Source organism: Diuraphis noxia, unplaced genomic scaffold (genome assembly GCF_037042655.1).
Source record: "Diuraphis noxia isolate RWA-SAM2 unplaced genomic scaffold, SU_Dnox_SAM2 contig0005, whole genome shotgun sequence".
NCBI classification, from domain to species: domain Eukaryota; kingdom Metazoa; phylum Arthropoda; class Insecta; order Hemiptera; family Aphididae; genus Diuraphis; species Diuraphis noxia.
The window spans coordinates 28,291,374-28,311,222 of NW_028301715.1; the positions used below are offsets into that span (position 1 = coordinate 28,291,374).

General features: G+C 27.1%; 1 protein-coding gene across 2 annotated transcripts in view; it reads left to right on the top strand.

The window, feature by feature from the left end:
- Positions 1–19,849, top strand: part of LOC107162101 (cyclic GMP-AMP phosphodiesterase SMPDL3A) — a 199,974-nt gene that overhangs the window by 122,723 nt on the left and 57,402 nt on the right. For both annotated transcript variants that reach the window (XM_089229080.1, XM_015508832.2), the window contains exon 6: positions 1,791–2,011. In XM_089229080.1, coding sequence (XP_089085206.1) covers positions 1,791–2,011 — 221 coding nt within the window. The remainder of the gene's footprint in view (positions 1–1,790; positions 2,012–19,849) is intronic.

A 19,849-nucleotide genomic window follows, 5' to 3' on the forward strand; every position in this document is an offset into this window, starting at 1 on the left:
CTTATTACTCATTAAGAAGTTACAAAAAATATAGGTTTTACCAATTAGTTAAGCAATTGTTTTTTTTTTTCATTTTAATAAAATAAAATATTTATAATGTGTTTCCATCAATTGAGTTTGATTATTTGTCATAGCGTTTTAGAAAATAAGTACACCTTTTATATAAACATGCCTAATAATATTCAAATAAAGTATGTTATATTTTAAACCAACAATATTAACTCACTCGAAGTAAATATTGAACACACAATACTAATAATGACGTTAAATAATATATAATAGGTAATAATATTGCAAGTATTTAAACAATAAAAAATGTATTCCCACATACCACTATTTAAATACAGACTTGCCTGTCTGCAACATAAAAATTTTAAATTTAGTAAATGTTATACATTTATGATCTGGTAATTGAAGTGCTCCACTGAAACTTATAAATATTTTCAGGCATAAAAAATACATTTCAAACATGTCATTGTTAAACTAATATCCTCTCAGTCGTTTTACTGCAGTTTGTACATTAAATTTAAAATAAAATAAAAATGTAATGAAAAATATGATTTGCACTTTATACCCATACATAAATATAGTGATTATCAGTTCAAAAAGTTTTTTTTTTTAATAGTTGTTGTGTTTGTTTCATTCAACTTGTAAACACGAGTTGAGCTAACTGCATTATCGTACAGCATTTACGTTTTTATACTTAGTAATATATTTTTCAATCGTTCTAAACCCATGCAAAAATAAACCAATAAACAATAATATTCGGCAAATAACTATCAACGTTTTACTGCTGTTAGTGACTTAACTAAAATCCACCATCAAATATAAACGTAAAACTGTACAGCGAAAAACAAAACTAATTGTATTGCTCAATAATAGATTATTGTCAACCTTTATGTTGCAATCTGAATGTTTTGGAAATAGCATTAATAATGTTTTAGCTCTTTCTACACAACACGGTGTGAACACAAAGGTATTTTAAATAACATTATACTCGTAAAATAGCTTGTTAGTGGGAATGAACAAAAGTTTTACTGCAGAGAAAAACAAATTCTTTTCTTCACTGCATACCACATAAAGATTAATAACCATTGTTTACAGAAAGAAAAAAAAATCGCGTAAGGGAAAAAAATATGTTCATTAAAAAAAAATTAAGCAACACCGCAACATCCTCGGTTAAGACCTTTCTGTTCTCAACGTCCCTCATATAGCAACACAACCCAGAATGACATTTTTACCACATGATATATTATTAATAGTAAAATACCAAGAGTAAAAATAATACGAAAACTCACTAAAAATGACGATTTATTTTTTTAATATGAGTCAATACACTACTCCATTAAATGCATTTAACTTGGAATTAAAATAGGAACATATTTTTACAGATGAACGATTTTTCTATGGAATCGATGTCGTTTGATACTTTCAAACAAAATTCCAAAGTAAATTATTCACAGAATATGTTTGATTTCTGTTTAATTTTTTTTCCACACACCTTTTGATTTTTGACGATTACCTATTACATTACTAAAAAAATATCATGACGCTCGCACACTTCAATCTATTGGTTTAGTAAAATGTAAAACTTACGCAGGAAATATTAATGTAATATACGAATCTATAAAATGTGATGTTTCTACTAAAGCCCTGAATTATATTATTATAATATTATATTATAGTGACCTTGATATTCATATGATAATATACAAATTATTAAACTGTTATGTCTTGTTAATAAATTATTGTAATTCGAATATTTTAAACAAGGTTCGTAATTATTACAGAGACTCCGTGTCGTCAGACGAGGTGGACTTGCCTACTCGCGTGATGGCTATCCAGAACGTTACTAACCTGCTCATCCAAACGTTTAGCAGCCAGTTCGTGTTTCCTGTGCTTGGCCACGATGACCCGGGCGCCTTGAAAAACCATTTGATAGACTACACAAGTTTGGGACACTATTGGCGACAGTGGTTGCCCACGGATGCTATACAGACGTTTAACAAAGGTAAGTTTTATGCATATTATTATTGTTATTGTATCATAATATTATTAGTTAGAAAAATAATTACCGACTACTAGAATAATCATATGATGATGAAAATACTAAATAGTAACAACAATATACCGTAATAACACGAGATTATGAATTAAATATAATGTAATATTAATAACGATTACACGCCTTGCCGATAATCGTCTTCTTATTCCGTATATTAATATAAAAGACGCGAGAAATAATAACCAGCATAAAACATAATATAGTATTATTATGATTGTTTGTCACTATAGCAGAATAGAATCGAATAATAAGGGCGTGAAACGACCAATACCACGTGGGCGTGTGCAAACTGATTATTGTAGTATAATGTGTCGATAACTGATTAGTTAGTTGAAATAAACTATGATATACGTTCACGTTTTGCATCATTATAGTGTATTTATTCTTAATTGACGTTCTAAAAACCACTTTAGCCACAATGTAATTAAATTCGATATTAATTCTATCACATTCGATTTAAAAAAAAAAAATAATAGTATGTTTAAGTACCTCATAAAGGTAGAAATGTGTCTATCATATAGACTCTATAAAATATACTTCTAAACCGTATACAGGAAGATAAATAATATAATATTTTATAATATAATAACATAATGCAGTGGACAGAAGTCCACTAATTTCAGCACGTTCGAAACTGTTATGTATTGACAGCCGCATTTATATTAACTGTCAACCGTCGTCGACGGAGCCGTAGGCCGTTGACATAATATTTTATAGTCAACATTATTATCGTCATCGTCGAGCGCGGTAGAGCTGATTATGTATAATATAGTGGTATTGACATTTTGTGTAATGTAAACACATATTTTATCATTCAAAAATGAGTTCGCAAAGTTTTGAACGCAGTGCAAACAATTTCGTATATTAATTTAATGTAAGCAGACATATGGTTAAATATATAATAAAATGTCCTGAAAGTTTAATTTTCATCACATAATACTCGTAAGCGTACATCAGCTATACGGACATCATTTTCATTGTTTAGTCTCTGCCAATATTTTAATACGAAATATACATAAAAATAAAATATTTTATTCCCAATAAATTGGGTGTTAAATAATATTTTTGTCAGAAATTTACTTATTTTTTTGGAATGTACAAAATAATTCATTTTTTTATTATATTTGCTTTCAATTAGTGATTTCAAATAAGATGTACAATATAATATCAATGCATATTCATTCCAATTTTAGTTTTGAGTATTTGAAAACTATTTAAATCCAACGTTCTGTGTTTAACCTTATGGTTTATACATAAATCTGTGATCTCAACGTTTAGACGTCATCAGCCACATCGTCAAATATTTAACAGATTATAGTTGATAAATTAAATGGGTTTATGCACAATCTATTTAAATATTGGCCGCATTGCGGAAATTGAATACGATACATAATGTGCATTTAAATATTGAAACTTTGCGACATTTGAAGCGTTTGACCCATAACAGAATGTACTTTGGAAATAATTCCACGCGAAGTGAATCAAATCGTTAGTATAGTTTTTATTTCCCTAAAAAAATATTGTGAGAATCTACAACAATGACCTGTGTAAGCACCATCTGTGTCTACTTTCCGATCGATAAAGGGTCTATGTATGTAACTTTTAGAGTACTTTTATACTGTTTCAAAAAGCGTTTTTTAAAGAAAAAACAATGCATCATTTTAAAGCCAAGCCAATAACTCCCTGGTCGCGTTCGGAATCTAAGATTAAAACATTAATTCACACCACGCGAATGTGCAGTATAATGTTATGTTTTAAACTTTCCGTCCCTATAACGGCCATTTGTGTCTTCTATTTTATTCGTAATTCGAATATAACAGTGTTACAGAAGTTATATATATTATATTTATAATTTATCTCCGAAAATTGTATGAATTGTAAGAATTTATCACATTGCAGTTATGGCAATCTGTAGTGCTACAATATTCGTTAACACACGAGACAGGATATTATTATTTTGCTTGTGGCGGAGGTAGAAAATTGAAAAATCTCGAAATGGTGTTATGGAGTTCTGTAATAAAATGTCGTTATTAACTTGTTAGACAATTTTATAATACACTGATGCTATATTATTGGGCGCACCTGCATTAAAATATACTTCATTCGACAACGATGAGTTCTCTCTGAGTACCTATCTCTTAATGCGAATACCAATTATTGGAAAATGTTGAATGTTGTAAATAAAATAAGAGCGCAATTCCAATTTAATATTCCCGTGTCGTGTTGTAGATAAATACCGTTCAATAAAACTGTTGAAAATATTAAACCACAAACAGTATTTTAGGCTATCACAACCGTGGTGATGATGATCTAACGGTTGTTTTGGCTATTTCGTCAGCATCAGCAAATTAAATACTAAAATATGTCATGATTTTGGCTTGAAACAAACACAATTATTATTATATTATGCACCTTGTAGTGTGTACTCGTCAAACTTCAACGTTTCGAAAATCCACGAACGATCCGAAATAATAATATATTTCAATTTCATCGTTTCACAATACAATAGTCTTGATGACTCGTTCATTTATCGTTTAACGTTTGTGGTGCTTCAAATTAAAGTTTAAAATGGCAAACCGTTTCGGACTTAAAGTGTTACGATGAGTACAGTTCAGATTTGCTTATAAATAATGTGATATCCCTAATTCCCACCGAGTAAACCGTTCCAACATATTATATTCAGCACGGGTATATAAATTTCAAACATAATATCCCATTTGAGCCGTATAAACATTTTTCGTGACATTTATACCTTTGCAAATGGAATTTCCTTGATAGCAGTGAAGATAAACCCGGAATTTCCGTTTACTGCAAACTAAACAACAACAACAAAAACCTACATAATAAATATGTAACTAAATGATTTCTAAAGTACCTATAACACACAATGGATTAAGAAAAAAAAATAGTTAAATATATACATGATTAATATTTTATATGTACATAATATAGTGAAATAAATGATAGGAAAAATATTTACACCTTTACATAGAAATGTTTAATAATGCATTTCATGAAAAACTAAAATAAATAAAGACAAAAAAATGTGATAAAAAAACCTATCGATTACATGACAGTACTATTTATATTATAATTGTATACCCAGTTTTTAAGCTAGTATGACTTTATCGTAATTAAAAACACCATTGCGATGCGTTGCGAATGCACGACTTTGTTGACTTCTTGAAAAAGGTTTTCCCATAATTTTATACTATTTAATAAATAAGTTATTAGAACACATGGATATTTCCTGGTACCTACATGATATACAATATTTTAGCGAAAATGATTATCGGATAATTAATCTTATTTTTTCTAGACGTGGTTAACATACTTTAACATTTTATAACATTTATATATTATAGTTTTCTAGAATATTATGTACATTATATTTTATTGGTAATTGAATCCATACATAAACGATATAGGAAAATATAAGTATTGTATCATAATATCATCAACGTTTTGATTAAAAATTTAAATACAAACTATTTTGAACTATTTCAGCTAAATACACTTATTCATTACTTACAATAAATACGGATTATATAAAAAAAAAATCTAAAAAATAATATTTCACTGTAGCATGAATTATAAACAAATATTTATTTAAGATAAATACAAGAAAAAAGGTTTCATATTATATTTTATCATACATATTATAATATACATGGACAATTTTTTTTTAAATATTTGTTTCCCAAACTAAAAAAAATAAAGTAATGAAATTGAATGATTGGTAAATGTTATAATACTTAAATGTATTCAATTAAATTTTAAATCGTATTTATTTTTAAAGAAAATTTGTGCTTTTCAGGAAAACATTTTTCATTTTTAGTAAATATATCCTGTTTTTATTAAAACTTCAATAAATTGAATAATTTAAAAATATTAATTAAGAACTAACGAGATAGATTTTACCATTTCATAAAACATAGTTAACGAATCGTCTCATTAATACATATTTGAAACTTTTCAAAATTCTTTGCGCATACTTCTTCCTTTAATTATATTCTCAATTTATTTATTCAGTTGTGATCATTTCGATTTCATTCTAAGTTATGTCATACTAGTGTCCTAATTTTGCTCTTTAAAATTATAATTGTCTAATTAAAATATAGTGGAAAAAATTGTTTTTACCGTTATGTTTAGCTAATATATATTTTACCTTATTAATGTCATTCGATGTATACAATCCAAGGATTTGGCTAGTATTTAAATCACACCAAGTAAAGACTTGTTACATAACTTTTTTCCACGCGCCTAACTAAAATTGATTTTTGAAACATGTCCTAAAAAATAAATAATAGCAGTAAATAGAAAAGTAGTATTCTCCATGACAAGCTTTGTTGATTAAAAACCCAATGTAATAACGATTTCATCGTTTCATAATCATAAACCGAAATAATGATAGACCGGATCGAAAATCTGCAGCCATGACCTCGGGACCCCCGAGAGGTTTTTAATAATTTAATACTTATTTTACACAGCAAGTATACTGAAAACATTTTCCAATCACCCATAATGGAATTTTTTATAAGCCCCTGTGCGTACCATGGGCCTCCTCGACTTTGCTTTATTAATGTACAATCGATATAAAAGTTTATTTTTATTTTTCACCAACCAAGCTATAAAAACTCTATATTATATTATAATAATACAAGCTCAAAACAAAAATGTGCAGACGACGGTTGATCGAGATTAAAGTCTCAAACAACATTATTAGACCTTTTCATATACTAAACGGTAAAGTTTATGGATTCGAGTATTAATAGGTAAATATGAGTATATTAATATATTCTGGTATGCATAATATCGTTGTAAAATGTTATTTTTATAATATTATGTTTTTGTCTAAATTGGTCTCCATCGAGTTTGCCGTGTTTTTAGAATTAATCAAAATACTGACCTTTTTTTTCTTATTACTCGTAAATAATTTAGTAGCCAATATGATGTTATAATTTTATCTGACCATTTGTATCATTACTTCGAATTTAATTTGTTCCATTAAAATCACTAAGTAATGTAAAATGAGAAATTATATGATTTTAAGTTAATGAAAACGAAAATTAAACACATTATTATAATATCTTATTATGAAATATATAACTAAAATTCATTATTTTCTTAAAACAGATCTTTGGTATTAATAATTGTTTAAACTTAATTTACAATTTTTATCTAACAAAATCATTGTGTCCCATGATGACAGTATTTTTTTTCATTTAATTATAAATCATAAACTATGATATTATGGGCTATGATAGAATGAATAATGTGTAAGAAAAATTTCAAATTGAAAAGTTTGTATTAAATTGAATGAATTGTATATACAATTGAATTTTAACACGTCATCCATTTAACTGGAGGAAATAAAACATAGGTACTTAAAACTGTAAAAAAAAACACAATTTTGACACTTCAGAATAGTTGTGAAAATAAAAATTGTCGCTTGATAGAAATTCTATACGAGTAAAAATTTTAAAGGTTCAGTTGTCACTTTAAAATGTTTTAAATTACTTTTAAAATAGTGTGATTAAATTTTGTTTTGAATTACAGTTTCTTTTACTTAAAGCGTGTACCACTGCTTAAGTTTCAAGAAAGGATAAAGTTTATTCGAGACCTTGGAAATTAAAATGAAACAATTTATATGTCACTTTATATCCAAAATGGTGCCCGTCAAAAAGTTCCTCTTTTTATAAATACAAACTGCAATAAAACAATATAATATTATAGTCTCATCGGTACGTAAAGTTCGAAAACGTTACGCATAAAATAATATATAAACGGGTTATTAGAATAATATAACCATCATCGTAAACAGGTTGTGTTTAATACGTTTTGAGAAATGGATAGGTAGATAGGTAGGTACATCTAATATTATTTTATATTACATAATATACTATGTCAAGAGGATGGTTTTCAACGAGGACAGTGTCTTTTTGAAACGCAAATTCGTCTATAATATCATTATAATGGTTAAAGTATGCGTTAAACGTGCTCTAAAACATCAACACGCTCCGATTGCTTTGTTTGGAAGTAATTTCATTCCTTTTTGAAACGCACTCGTCGTAGCCCATCGTGACTCTGAGACTCATGGCGTCGAAATTATATTCTACAGAGCAATACATCCTTAATTGTTGACCCTAACCTAACCTATGTTCACCCTTCTTAGAAAACTTGAATTTTATATTATTTAATCTGTGTTTTTTCGTGTTTAGAAAATCTTTTTTTATATAGTGTTGACGCGTGCCATTAGATTAGATTATTTTATTATTATTATTATTTTGTATTTAGTCTGTAATTTGTGTCGATTTCGTTCGATCTTGATAAAAACGAAATGCGGGCCGATCCGAATACACATTATTACAGACTCTTATTATATTGTATGACTTTTGTGTCAGTCGCGTAGGATCGATGTAATCGACACCGCCTTGTGTAATCGTAATATAGCAACTAATAAAGTACATATTTTTCTTGCGATTGAAATAAGGTGCGTTATACATTATTTAAACTATTTACTTCTATCCGAAAGCCAAAAGAAAAAAGCGTTACAGTCCACAACATATAAGAAATTATTAAGTAAATATTTTTTTGAAAAATTTGATGTATGTAAATTAAACTTGAACGACTATAACCTTAATTTAGCTACTAAAATGTGTGTACCATAAGAAGTATAATAATACTATTAAGAGAACGTGATACCCGTATGTGTTGTCTCTGACTTAAAAGTGCGTAACATAGCAAATTTTACACTCAGCAGAAAACATATAGCTCTGTTACTTTGAAATTTAAAGTGAATTGATCTCTAATAAAATTTAAAAGTAAGATTATTAGAGGTCAATTTACTCCAAATTTTAAAGTAACAGAACTACGTGTGTTCTGCTGGGCTTACAATTCGACATGTACGCACTTGTAAGACGGAGATAACACATGTGGGTATCACGTCCTCTTAAAATCGTCAAAAAAACAGTTTTACAAAAATATAAAATCTATGCAAAATTGCATTACGTAGATATTTATCTATAATCTTATAGCTTTTATAAATTATTTAATTTTAATAGATTAATAGTAATAACTAAAATTTTTAAATCCCATTTATTCCAGACTTATAGTTTTAACTTTACATATATCTACAATGTTAAGTAACTAAACTCAAAAACTACTTGTTCGAATTTCGATTTCGATATTAACATCAGATTTTCAAAAGACTCAACAGATTAATACTCTACAAAAAAAATGTGATTTTCTGATGAGAAAAATAAACCGTTATCGCCGTACGTCATTCCCTTAAATGGAAAAATGGAGGTTTGCGTGCTCGGGAAATTGTCTTGTATGATATATCAACATTATTATGATAACGATAACATATAATTCAAAAAAAGAGAACAAAATGCATGTGTTTGCATATTATTTTCATTAATGTCAGCTGTTACAAATGATTTTATTGGTGTTATTATTATTTTGCAATTCGTGTTTGAGTGCCTTGCCTTATACATAAGTACTATAATACACCCCCCCCCCACACACACACACACACAACCTTGGGCATATATTATATAAATATAATGATGCCTCGGGCATAATTTTTAATCGCTCGAAGTAAACAAAGGATTCACTAAGGCGTTCCCTAAAACCCACAAGCTGTTGTTTCCGTATACGTTGGGTGTACGCATACGCGCACGAGCACTTATTAAACATATACACGTTATATTCTCTTCGCAGTTTACACTGAACAGTTTTCACTGCACTGTAGTACTTGTAAGTGTGTGTATGTGTTGAGATGCAAAACTCTTACGATCCGTTCGGGAGAAACTTATAATAGTGCTCCGGTGAACATTTCAAAACCGTCGACCGAAGCTCACTGCGTAGGTATTACAAAGCGTGTATGTGTGTAATAGTAATAATATGCACAGTTCGCTGACGTTTCGAAAGATGACATTTTTTGTTTCACATTATACGCAATACGTTAACGTGTTTTTTCACCAGTAATCTAGCACGAGTCCCACGAGACGTTTCGTTTCCGTGATAATCGAAAAAAAAATACATTGGGTAACCCGTCAGATCTATAATAAAGATATGAAAACAACAATATTATATAATATGAATGATTACAATACGATTTCGGTAGTCAAAAATTGTAAAAAAAAAGATTCAAAACATTTTGAACATCGAAAAAAACTATACAGGGTGTCCCACGAGGATTTACTCATTGTGGTATCTCACGTATTATAATGGAGATATCAAAATTCTGGTTTTGTAAAAAGCAGGGGTCGAACTACAATTATTTCATATTTTAATTTATTTTAATGTTATGGTAAAAAAGTTATAAAATGTATTTTTTAATTTAATTATTTTCAAAAACAAAAAAATAAAATGATTATAGCCATTTTGAAGAGTTTATTTTTCTGAAAATATTGACGTTTTAAAATGTTATTTTCATTAATTTGCTGATTTTTTATATTTTTTTTTAGTTTTGAAAAAATAAAATATGATTATAACTATAGGCACACTGAAAGTGTTCGACCGGCCATACGAGATCATGCGTGGCGTGGCGAGTCATATATTTTATAACACTGTGGTGTAAAATAATTCTCAATTTTTCTCGAAATTAAAATTAAAAATTAAAAATCAGAAAATTTATGAAAATACAATATTTAAAATATTTTCAGAAAAATAAATTCTATAAAATCTCTATAATCAATTTTTTTGGAAATAATTAAATAAAAAAAAAATATATTTTTTAACTTTTATACTGAAATATCAAAATAAATTAAAATATGAAGTGATAATTGTTCTTATCACTGTGAGTCTTATTACAAAACCAGAATTTCGATTTTTCCATTATTTCGGGTGATATCGCAATGAATAAATTCTCATTTGACACCCTGTTATAGGTACGAACAATAACGAATGAAAACACGAACGTTTAACCAACATATACTTTATTTGTTTTGAGACTGTTTTGTGGATATTATTTTTTAAGAATATTGATTATGATGTTATTATCATTACTCATTAGAATGTTTTTCAATCGTTACGAGGTGTTTTATTTTGATTAGGTATGTTATTATGCATTTTTATCAACACTAATGAAAATATAAATATAATATTATGGTATAAGTTCAATATACGAAAAAATACATTATCAGAAAAAAATTTAAAAAAAAAATAATAATATTAGTAAAATAATATGCTTTTTGTTTCTTTATTTAGTCTCAAATATCCGTTTATTATTATTATTATTCATATTGTACGAGTACATTGGAAATAACAACGGACGATTAATTACTGCTTAAACAGTTAGAACAAAACATTAAATATATATGATAAGTATTTTAATATAATCCATCATAGTTGATATCAGATAAATATTAGGTAATACTGTAAATAAAAGTCAAAAATTTCTATATTACGGGTAATATAATATTCATGGATGCAAATAATACTTAAAATAAATTAACAGTTTCTATAAACCATGTACGTTATGTTAATTTTAATCAACTACTGTTCTTACACGTTTATAATTTCCTGCAAAATGTATCTTATTATGATGGTCATAATAGACATTATAAAAGGTCCACTGTCATCGTCTTACCGTTTACGAGACGGTTGAAACCTAAAACCGCTTGTGAAGGAGAGGGAGGTGAGATACGTGCGAAGAGTTTCCGTGAAATGCTAAGTGAGCCCCTTTAGAGCTCCCCGTAAATTCCCCTGGTTGGCTCGAGGGGAATTATGGTGTTTTTGGCGTAGAAACCCGATAAGTCTCGAGCGATTAATCTTACGTGGCTATGTGTGTGTACCGAGGCACGATGGGATCGTTTTGTCCTTAACGGTTCGGAAACTGTCCTTTTCGTACGGTTTCCGATGACCTTTGATTCGTGCACGCTGATTTGTGGTTTTCCATGTGTGCAGTTGACTAATGCCCGCGTGTAACTATTATATCCGAAATCCAAATTATCTTTATACTGCAGAGGTATAGCGCCTATATAGTTTTGTGGATGATATAGGAGCTGTGTGTGTCTACGTAAACGACATAAAAATTAATTTCGCGTACCATTAGCCAATTTTATTTACTAAGGGTTCATTAATTATAAGCTACTATTACATATTTTGGTTAGATTTAAAATTTTTTTATATATAGGCTTACGCGATGATGTAATTGGTACAAACCATATCAACGGGAGACCAGAAATATTTCACACATACCGTAGTGCGGGCTACAGTCGTTATAGACTTTTAATGTTGGAAAACGATGAGTTTTCAGCCACCGTAAAGTTCTGGTTTCTCGTTGAATGCAGTATAGCTACATATCTTATTTTTACCATAGCCAACGGTGAACAAATAGTTAAATAACATTTTTCTCTCTCTCCTTTTTACTAATGGAACGCGGTATCTATTTTATGTTTTATATGATTTGTTGGTTTTAGAATAAAGTCAATAATATAATATGGTCATTGAATTGAATTAATTACATTACACCGATTGAATATGTTTACATATTATTTGATGTTTCAACGATATTTAGCCATTCAGGTAGAGTGAATTCAATTTTATATTCAGTATGTAATCTGTAATACCAGGTTTATCCCAATCACCTAATTCACGACCATTTTAACATTACATTCATATCTGACCTAATTTCTTAACTCTAAGTTCACTATAATTGACTTAATGTGTTACTATATACTCGTACACTAAAGTTTAATTTTTTTTTCAATTGAGTAAGAATGGATAAACTAAATTGGAACTAAATTGATAATATTATGGCTTGTTCGTATATTTTCTTAACAAAATGTATAAATAATTGTTAATACTTGATCGTTTGTAAAATATGATGCATAATATTTATTTAGTATTATTTAACCAATGGATTAAATATATAGAAATGGCATAATACTATTAAATGTTCATTTTACCTTAGATTTTTAAATCCTAACTACAATTGTTATGATTGTTGTTGTATTGTGATGATTCTATCTTGAGACTCGATAATAATTAAATCAAATTAAAGTTACAATATGTTGGCCTCATATTTTGTATATATTATTCAGCATGAATAATTATAAATGTAGATATTGACACTCAGTACATTTTATAGTAACTTAAAATTGGAGTTTATTTATAAATATAGGTAAATGAAAATTCGTGTGGCTCACTAATTCACTCATTTAGTGCACACAAACAGAATTCAGAGTTAATTTTTTGCGTTGAGTGTAATTTTAGAATTAAGCTTTAAAGTGACTTTTATTTTGCATGACATTATAATCTCTTTATGTATTTAGATATTCGTTCAATAATTAAAGTTTATATTCAAATAATTTTTAAACATATTTTTGGATGAATGGCTACTTATTTGATATTATTTACAAAGTGTAATTAATTTATATAAGATTTTAATTAATACAATGAATTAAGACTGTACATTTTTTGTGATAATAATACTGAAATAATATGTCTATTATATCGGTATTCTCTAGTAAACGGTTTTTGTAAAACTAAATTACCTATATTAATATTATTATATAATTTGCATCATGCAGTTTTTACTGAAAGTCTTGATTCCACCATAATATGCGTAGAGTAGATCTTTAACAATTATGTTCCGTATAAATATTTGATTTAATCGAGTTTAAATGGTTTTTTTATGTCCAAACGTGTTATGTTCTACATGTAAGAATAATTAGCAAGATTTTGGATTCCAAATACGAGAGACGGGATCACTACGTATCCGTTAGCTTGATTTCACCAAGTCGTAAAGTCGTTTTACCGTGGTATATACGTTTAGTGTGCCCGCAGACGGTAAAGTTAGTTCCGTGGTAAGTTAACCATCACCCCTTATAGCCCTGTGACTTCCGCAATGGCCACCACTAATGATGCGAGACTGCCAATCGCCACTTTATCGGTTTGTCCAACGACATTTGCGTGTAAAATATCCTCTTAAAACGTTCCGCATAACCACGTTCATAGTTTATTCCAATTCCTGTTCGTTCATTTCCGGACCTTCATACAAAGATGAACTATTTTGTAATAATAAACACACATAACGCAAACCCGCAGATTAGTTCCCACAAAACTTACATTATATCTTTCGTTGTAAACACTCGTTTTATTACCAGTATCTTTTATTATTAGGTAGCGTTTTTCAATTTTTTTTTTAATATTTTAATAAATGTAATTTTCAATGCGATTTTATATTATATTTACAAGTAGGTATTGAGCATTTTCAAATGACACTTTCTGTTTATGATTTCGTTGACAGAAGCAGTTTATAAGAAAAAAAAATAACTCAATAAATAACGAATGTTCAATCTGTAATTAAAATGATATATTTTGCGAACATAAATTTAGAATTTTACAAAATGAGAAACCTACAAAATAATATTACCTGCGTAGATCATTGATAAAAAACAAACGGTTTGAAGAAAATTTGCATAAAAAAGAATGAATCATGGTCCAAAGTACTTTGAAATGACACAGAGACTTACTGAAAAAAAAAAATGATAGGCTAACTACAAAACGGTGTGTAATAAAAAAAATAACGAAAATAGTATTGAAATGTTTGAACACCGCAGATTATGCACATTATCGTGTAGTACCTAACCTAACAGTCGATGAATCGTATGGCTATAATTTCCAGACAGCTGCCACTGTGAGTACAACAAAATAATATTTATTTTTTTTCGTCATATTTATTCAATTTTTACAATCTATACAATCTAAGAAAAATATTTACAATAAGCATAATGGAGGGGTACATAATAGGCGATGGTTGGCTTGATTGAAGACACTATTCAATAATTGCACTTCGTGGCGAGATAGTAGTGAAAACAATAATATATATTGTTTTTAATCATACCAATACTATAACACCGGTCTGGTATACACTGTGCTGTACAAATTTTCGTTATGGTAGCCCACCATCATCTGGATTTACAGATCACATATCTTACAAGAGTGACTTTGACTTTTTGATTTTTTTTTTTTTGTTGATTTCTATCCCTCCGTAATAAACAACATCGTGTTGACTGTTGATAGAAACATTAAAATCTCATTTTGGAAGAATTACAGACAGTTGGAAAAAGTTTGAAAAACGTAATAAGCACCAATTCTGTATTACATTAATAATTTGTATTCATTGTTCTTGTTATTGTATTTGTGTACGAATATTTATTAATATACACTTTTATCATCGTATCGTATTTCATTTTTTACTTTTTCTCATGCGTAAGAGTAAACACAAAAATACACATCGTCATATATATCGAATATTCTATATCTAAACAATTGTTTGTTTATTGAATTGGATTTCTTTACGAAGAGAGAGTGGTTTGAAGCTAGAGTTTATCACATTATTTAAAAATTTTCAAATATCTTGCACAACAATAACTTTTGATATAGCTTGAAAATGTCAAAACAATAAAATTCAATCTCAAAAAACACTTAATAAACGTTGGTTAAATTAACCATATTTACCACCGTTTATCTCTGAGAATACTATTCCAATTAATAACATTAGACTGTTTAATGCACAAATACACTTATTAAATTTTTGAATTATTTTGAACTTGAATTTGCAAGTTTTACTCATTAAAATAAATCATTATTTTTTTCTACTAAATTTTACTCAGTACCTATAATCTATATTAATATGTTTTATATGTATTAAATAAATATAGGACCAAATTTGTATCACATAACGTTTATACTGCAGAGAGTAATTATATGAATGTATATCTGAGGCTATATATAGTTTCCAAATTACTTGCTAAAATTATTACAATATATTTTACTGATATATTGAGATTGTATGATCATAATATCATCATTGATTGATCATAAAATACCAATTGAAACAAATATTAATTATATTGTTGGTTGTACATCAATAACTTTGAAAATAATATTGATTGCATAAAACTGAACTTCCATAACAAACATAGTACAACTTATATTATTATAAATAATCGATTCGTACAAATTACAGTTTTTATGAATATTTGAAAAATTATTTTATCGTTTTTTGCTACTAAAGTAAATGAAAAATCTTATCTTGGAATAGATTTTCTTTTAAGAGAAAACGCTGATGAAAAGATATTTTATATGGATGAGCTACACTTTGATTGCTTTTCTATATAACCGTACTACCAATATAAGGTACTCAATGAAAAGTTTTGAAAATTTGAAGCACAGGTGTTTGTATACATAAGTGTGGATTGTGTTTTTCAAACTTAAAGTTACAACATATTTTCAATGAGTCCCAAATATATTATTACATTAAAATATTAAATGATATATTTACATCATAAGTAACCTTACTACAATAGTACTTACTACTGGCATTTTATTTTATGGGTTACCTGCCGTAAGACGTTATTTAATAAAGTGTCACCATATTAAAAATTATGAATCCGTGTTTCCATATAATACCGATCGAAAGGAAAATAAAAATGTGTCATTAAAAAAAATATCAATAGATTTAAAATACAAAATATTTTATGAAATAAAAATTGAACAGCTGTCTTATTGATTATATGGAAGAAATCCACATAAACGGCTATATAATCATAAAATAGTTCGATTCGATTAGTTTTTATTATTATTATTATGTAATATGAATTAATTACGTTAATTTTTTACGTGCACTAAAATGTAAATAATACATGTCGTTCTACTTTATTATAAACACTAATTAAAATAGTCTATTCAAAAATATTTAAATAAATAAATACTCCAATTTAAAAATATCGTTTAAAGTACTAGCAATTTGTATTTGACTTAACCGATTGAATGACAAAAACCTTTTTTTAAATTATCTCAAGTTTTTTACCTTGCAATTGCATTTTGAGTAAATATCTTAAGCTATGGTTTATTTCAAAAATACGGTAAATGTCTCCAGTACGACCAAAACGTTTTATACTGAATATAATCAAAATATAATCATTCTCTGATTCATATGAGTAACGCGTAAGTGATAATAAATATTAAAATACATTTTTTTTTTTTTAATGTTATTTTTATTTTAAACTATTTTATACATTTAAATAATAAATAAATTATATTATAAAAAAATTAGGTTTTTTAACGACGTTATTCGAAAGTGTATGCTAAAAAAACCGTTTTTTTACGTCAATTGTGTAAGTCATAATGACTCGTCAATCCTCATAAGACAGAAACGTATTCAGTAAATATATGGTTTCTTCCCACGGAACTCTTACAATATCCAACGCCATTTTTTGGTTTTTGATATTTGTAGTGTTCATAAATATATTTTTATTACCTACTTCACTCAAAATCCAAGAATATTCCCTCCGATGTCATTAATTTATATTTGTTCAGTACAAAAGTTGAAATACAATTGATTTACTACACGTGGTTCTGAATTTTTAATATCAACCGCAACTGCATACCAAACTCAATAAAATAATATATAAGTACCTTTGTATGTGAACCGTATTATAAATTCCCTGCAATCAAAATAATAATATAATGTGGCGTTTATTTTATTTATTCATTTTGATCAATAAACTTATAAGTTTTACAATCTTGAAATTAAAACTGTGTATTGTACTATTCACCAAAGCCATACCTCATAGAATTAAAATACAAATATCAAATATTATTACGAATAAATATAATGTACAAATGAAAATATTGTGATGCAATCCAATAAACTAATTTTTGCATTTATGTTTTCAATAATATAAATTCATAATAGTATTATTCTTAATAACTATAGATACCTAATGTATCATTTAGTTTATACTCAATATAAGTTAATACTATTAAAATAAATATAGTTGATTTATATATTATATTCTATACAAAACGATCCAATAACCAATGCTATTATATTCATATATTTTATGTTTATTGTGATTATCAATTTATTTTTATTAGTTACCTAGTACCTATACATCGGTTTTAACTTTCATTCTACACGAATTGCAATACGTTTTTTAGCATTCCGTGCATACGTCGATGTACTTCCTTCTTTAATGATATGTTTACTTACTACTGAAATAAAGTTGTTTTAAGCAAAAACGCAAACTCCCTGTTAATTTTATGTCCATATCTGTCAAAGGGATAAGAAAAACATGCACGTCATGGTTCATCTTAGAAATTTAACATGTATGTTAGTGGTATTGTCTACATCGCTTATGTCTCATAATTGATTTTAAAAAAAATTTACAGCATTATACATTGAAAGAACTTTTACAAATATAATTGACGAGAAATCCTTCGACATTCTTAAAATTTGATAGTAGTTTTTATCAAATCAAAACTAATAAAATAATAAAATAAAAATATGCTAAAATCGTAAAAGTTACATAGATAAATTACAAGATAAAGTGTTAAGACATTTTTTTTAAGATTGAGGAATGAATTTAATATTATTATACAATATTTATTTATACCAAATACCTAGGTTTATGATAAATCTTTTTTAACATATCAAATATAAAAATATTATTATAATATTATATTTCTATAAACAATTTATAAAGTTTCATAGAATTGACTACAAGGAGAATTGAATAATTATTTAATAAATTAACAATATTTATTTAAGTTTAATTAGAAATAATTAAATATTTGCATCTAAATTAATATGTTCATATTGCAATCACATTTTGTAATAATTTTTTACCTTTGATAGTACCTATACCTAAATACCTAATTAAAAAACACTTGATTATTAGAATACTATTACATTCGATGCAAACTTTTTCATAGCAATGATAATATACGAGTAACAATGACTACATATTTTTCAGTTTCTTATAAATTTGATGATTTGTTTTTTATATTTAAATAATACAATTTTACTTACACGGCAGCTTGTATAGGCAATTTAGCTACACAACTGTCGAGGGTTCATTCCCAAGTATCTACTGCATAGTATTAGTATGGTATTTTTAATAACAAAAATGAAAACTATTCCTTTTAAAATTACATAGATAACAATGAACTATAATATTATAATATTACAACAACTGTCACATAACCACAAAATTATAGATCCATTTTAAATTATTTTTTTTTTAATTTCAACCAAAAATTACTACAGCTTGACGATTAATTGAATAACAAAATGAGGATGCAGCATTAAAATTAATTAATCGTATAACTACAATACTAAAATAAATACATTTAATTCAAAAAATCCACATCTAATTTCCATTTTTCCGATATTAAACAGATTTATTGCTAATTTAAATAATTTATATTTATAACAAAATAAGATTATTTTTAAATAATGTAATTTTTAAGAAGTAAGACAGTAATATAATGAAGATACGAATTGTTTAAAAAAATTGATACACGTGTTATTCAAATTATTTAAGTTTTAAACGCATGTTGTTTGTACAAGCATTTTTAATTAAAAAAATGTATTAATTAAATTTATAATGTGTTACTGTTTCTATCTTTTCGATTATAATATACTTATACTTATAATACCATATTACATTTTATATTATATGGCGTATATTATTATTCTGTACTGGTTAATAATAATAATGGATGTCAGTTTTGAGATTTAATGGGTCTTTCTGACCGGTTTAATTGTATTGTTGAAGTATAATAGTGTACTACTGTTATATATTTGTTTAAATAAAAATATGTATTCGATGTATCCACTACGTTTGTGCGTTAAGTTATGATCGAAACGTAATTCAAGCTTACACTGCCTACATTCATTGTTTTCATGTAATAAATCTAAGTGCAATAAAATAAATCTATTTGTTTTATAAATATAAATCACAGAATTAAAAAAAATAT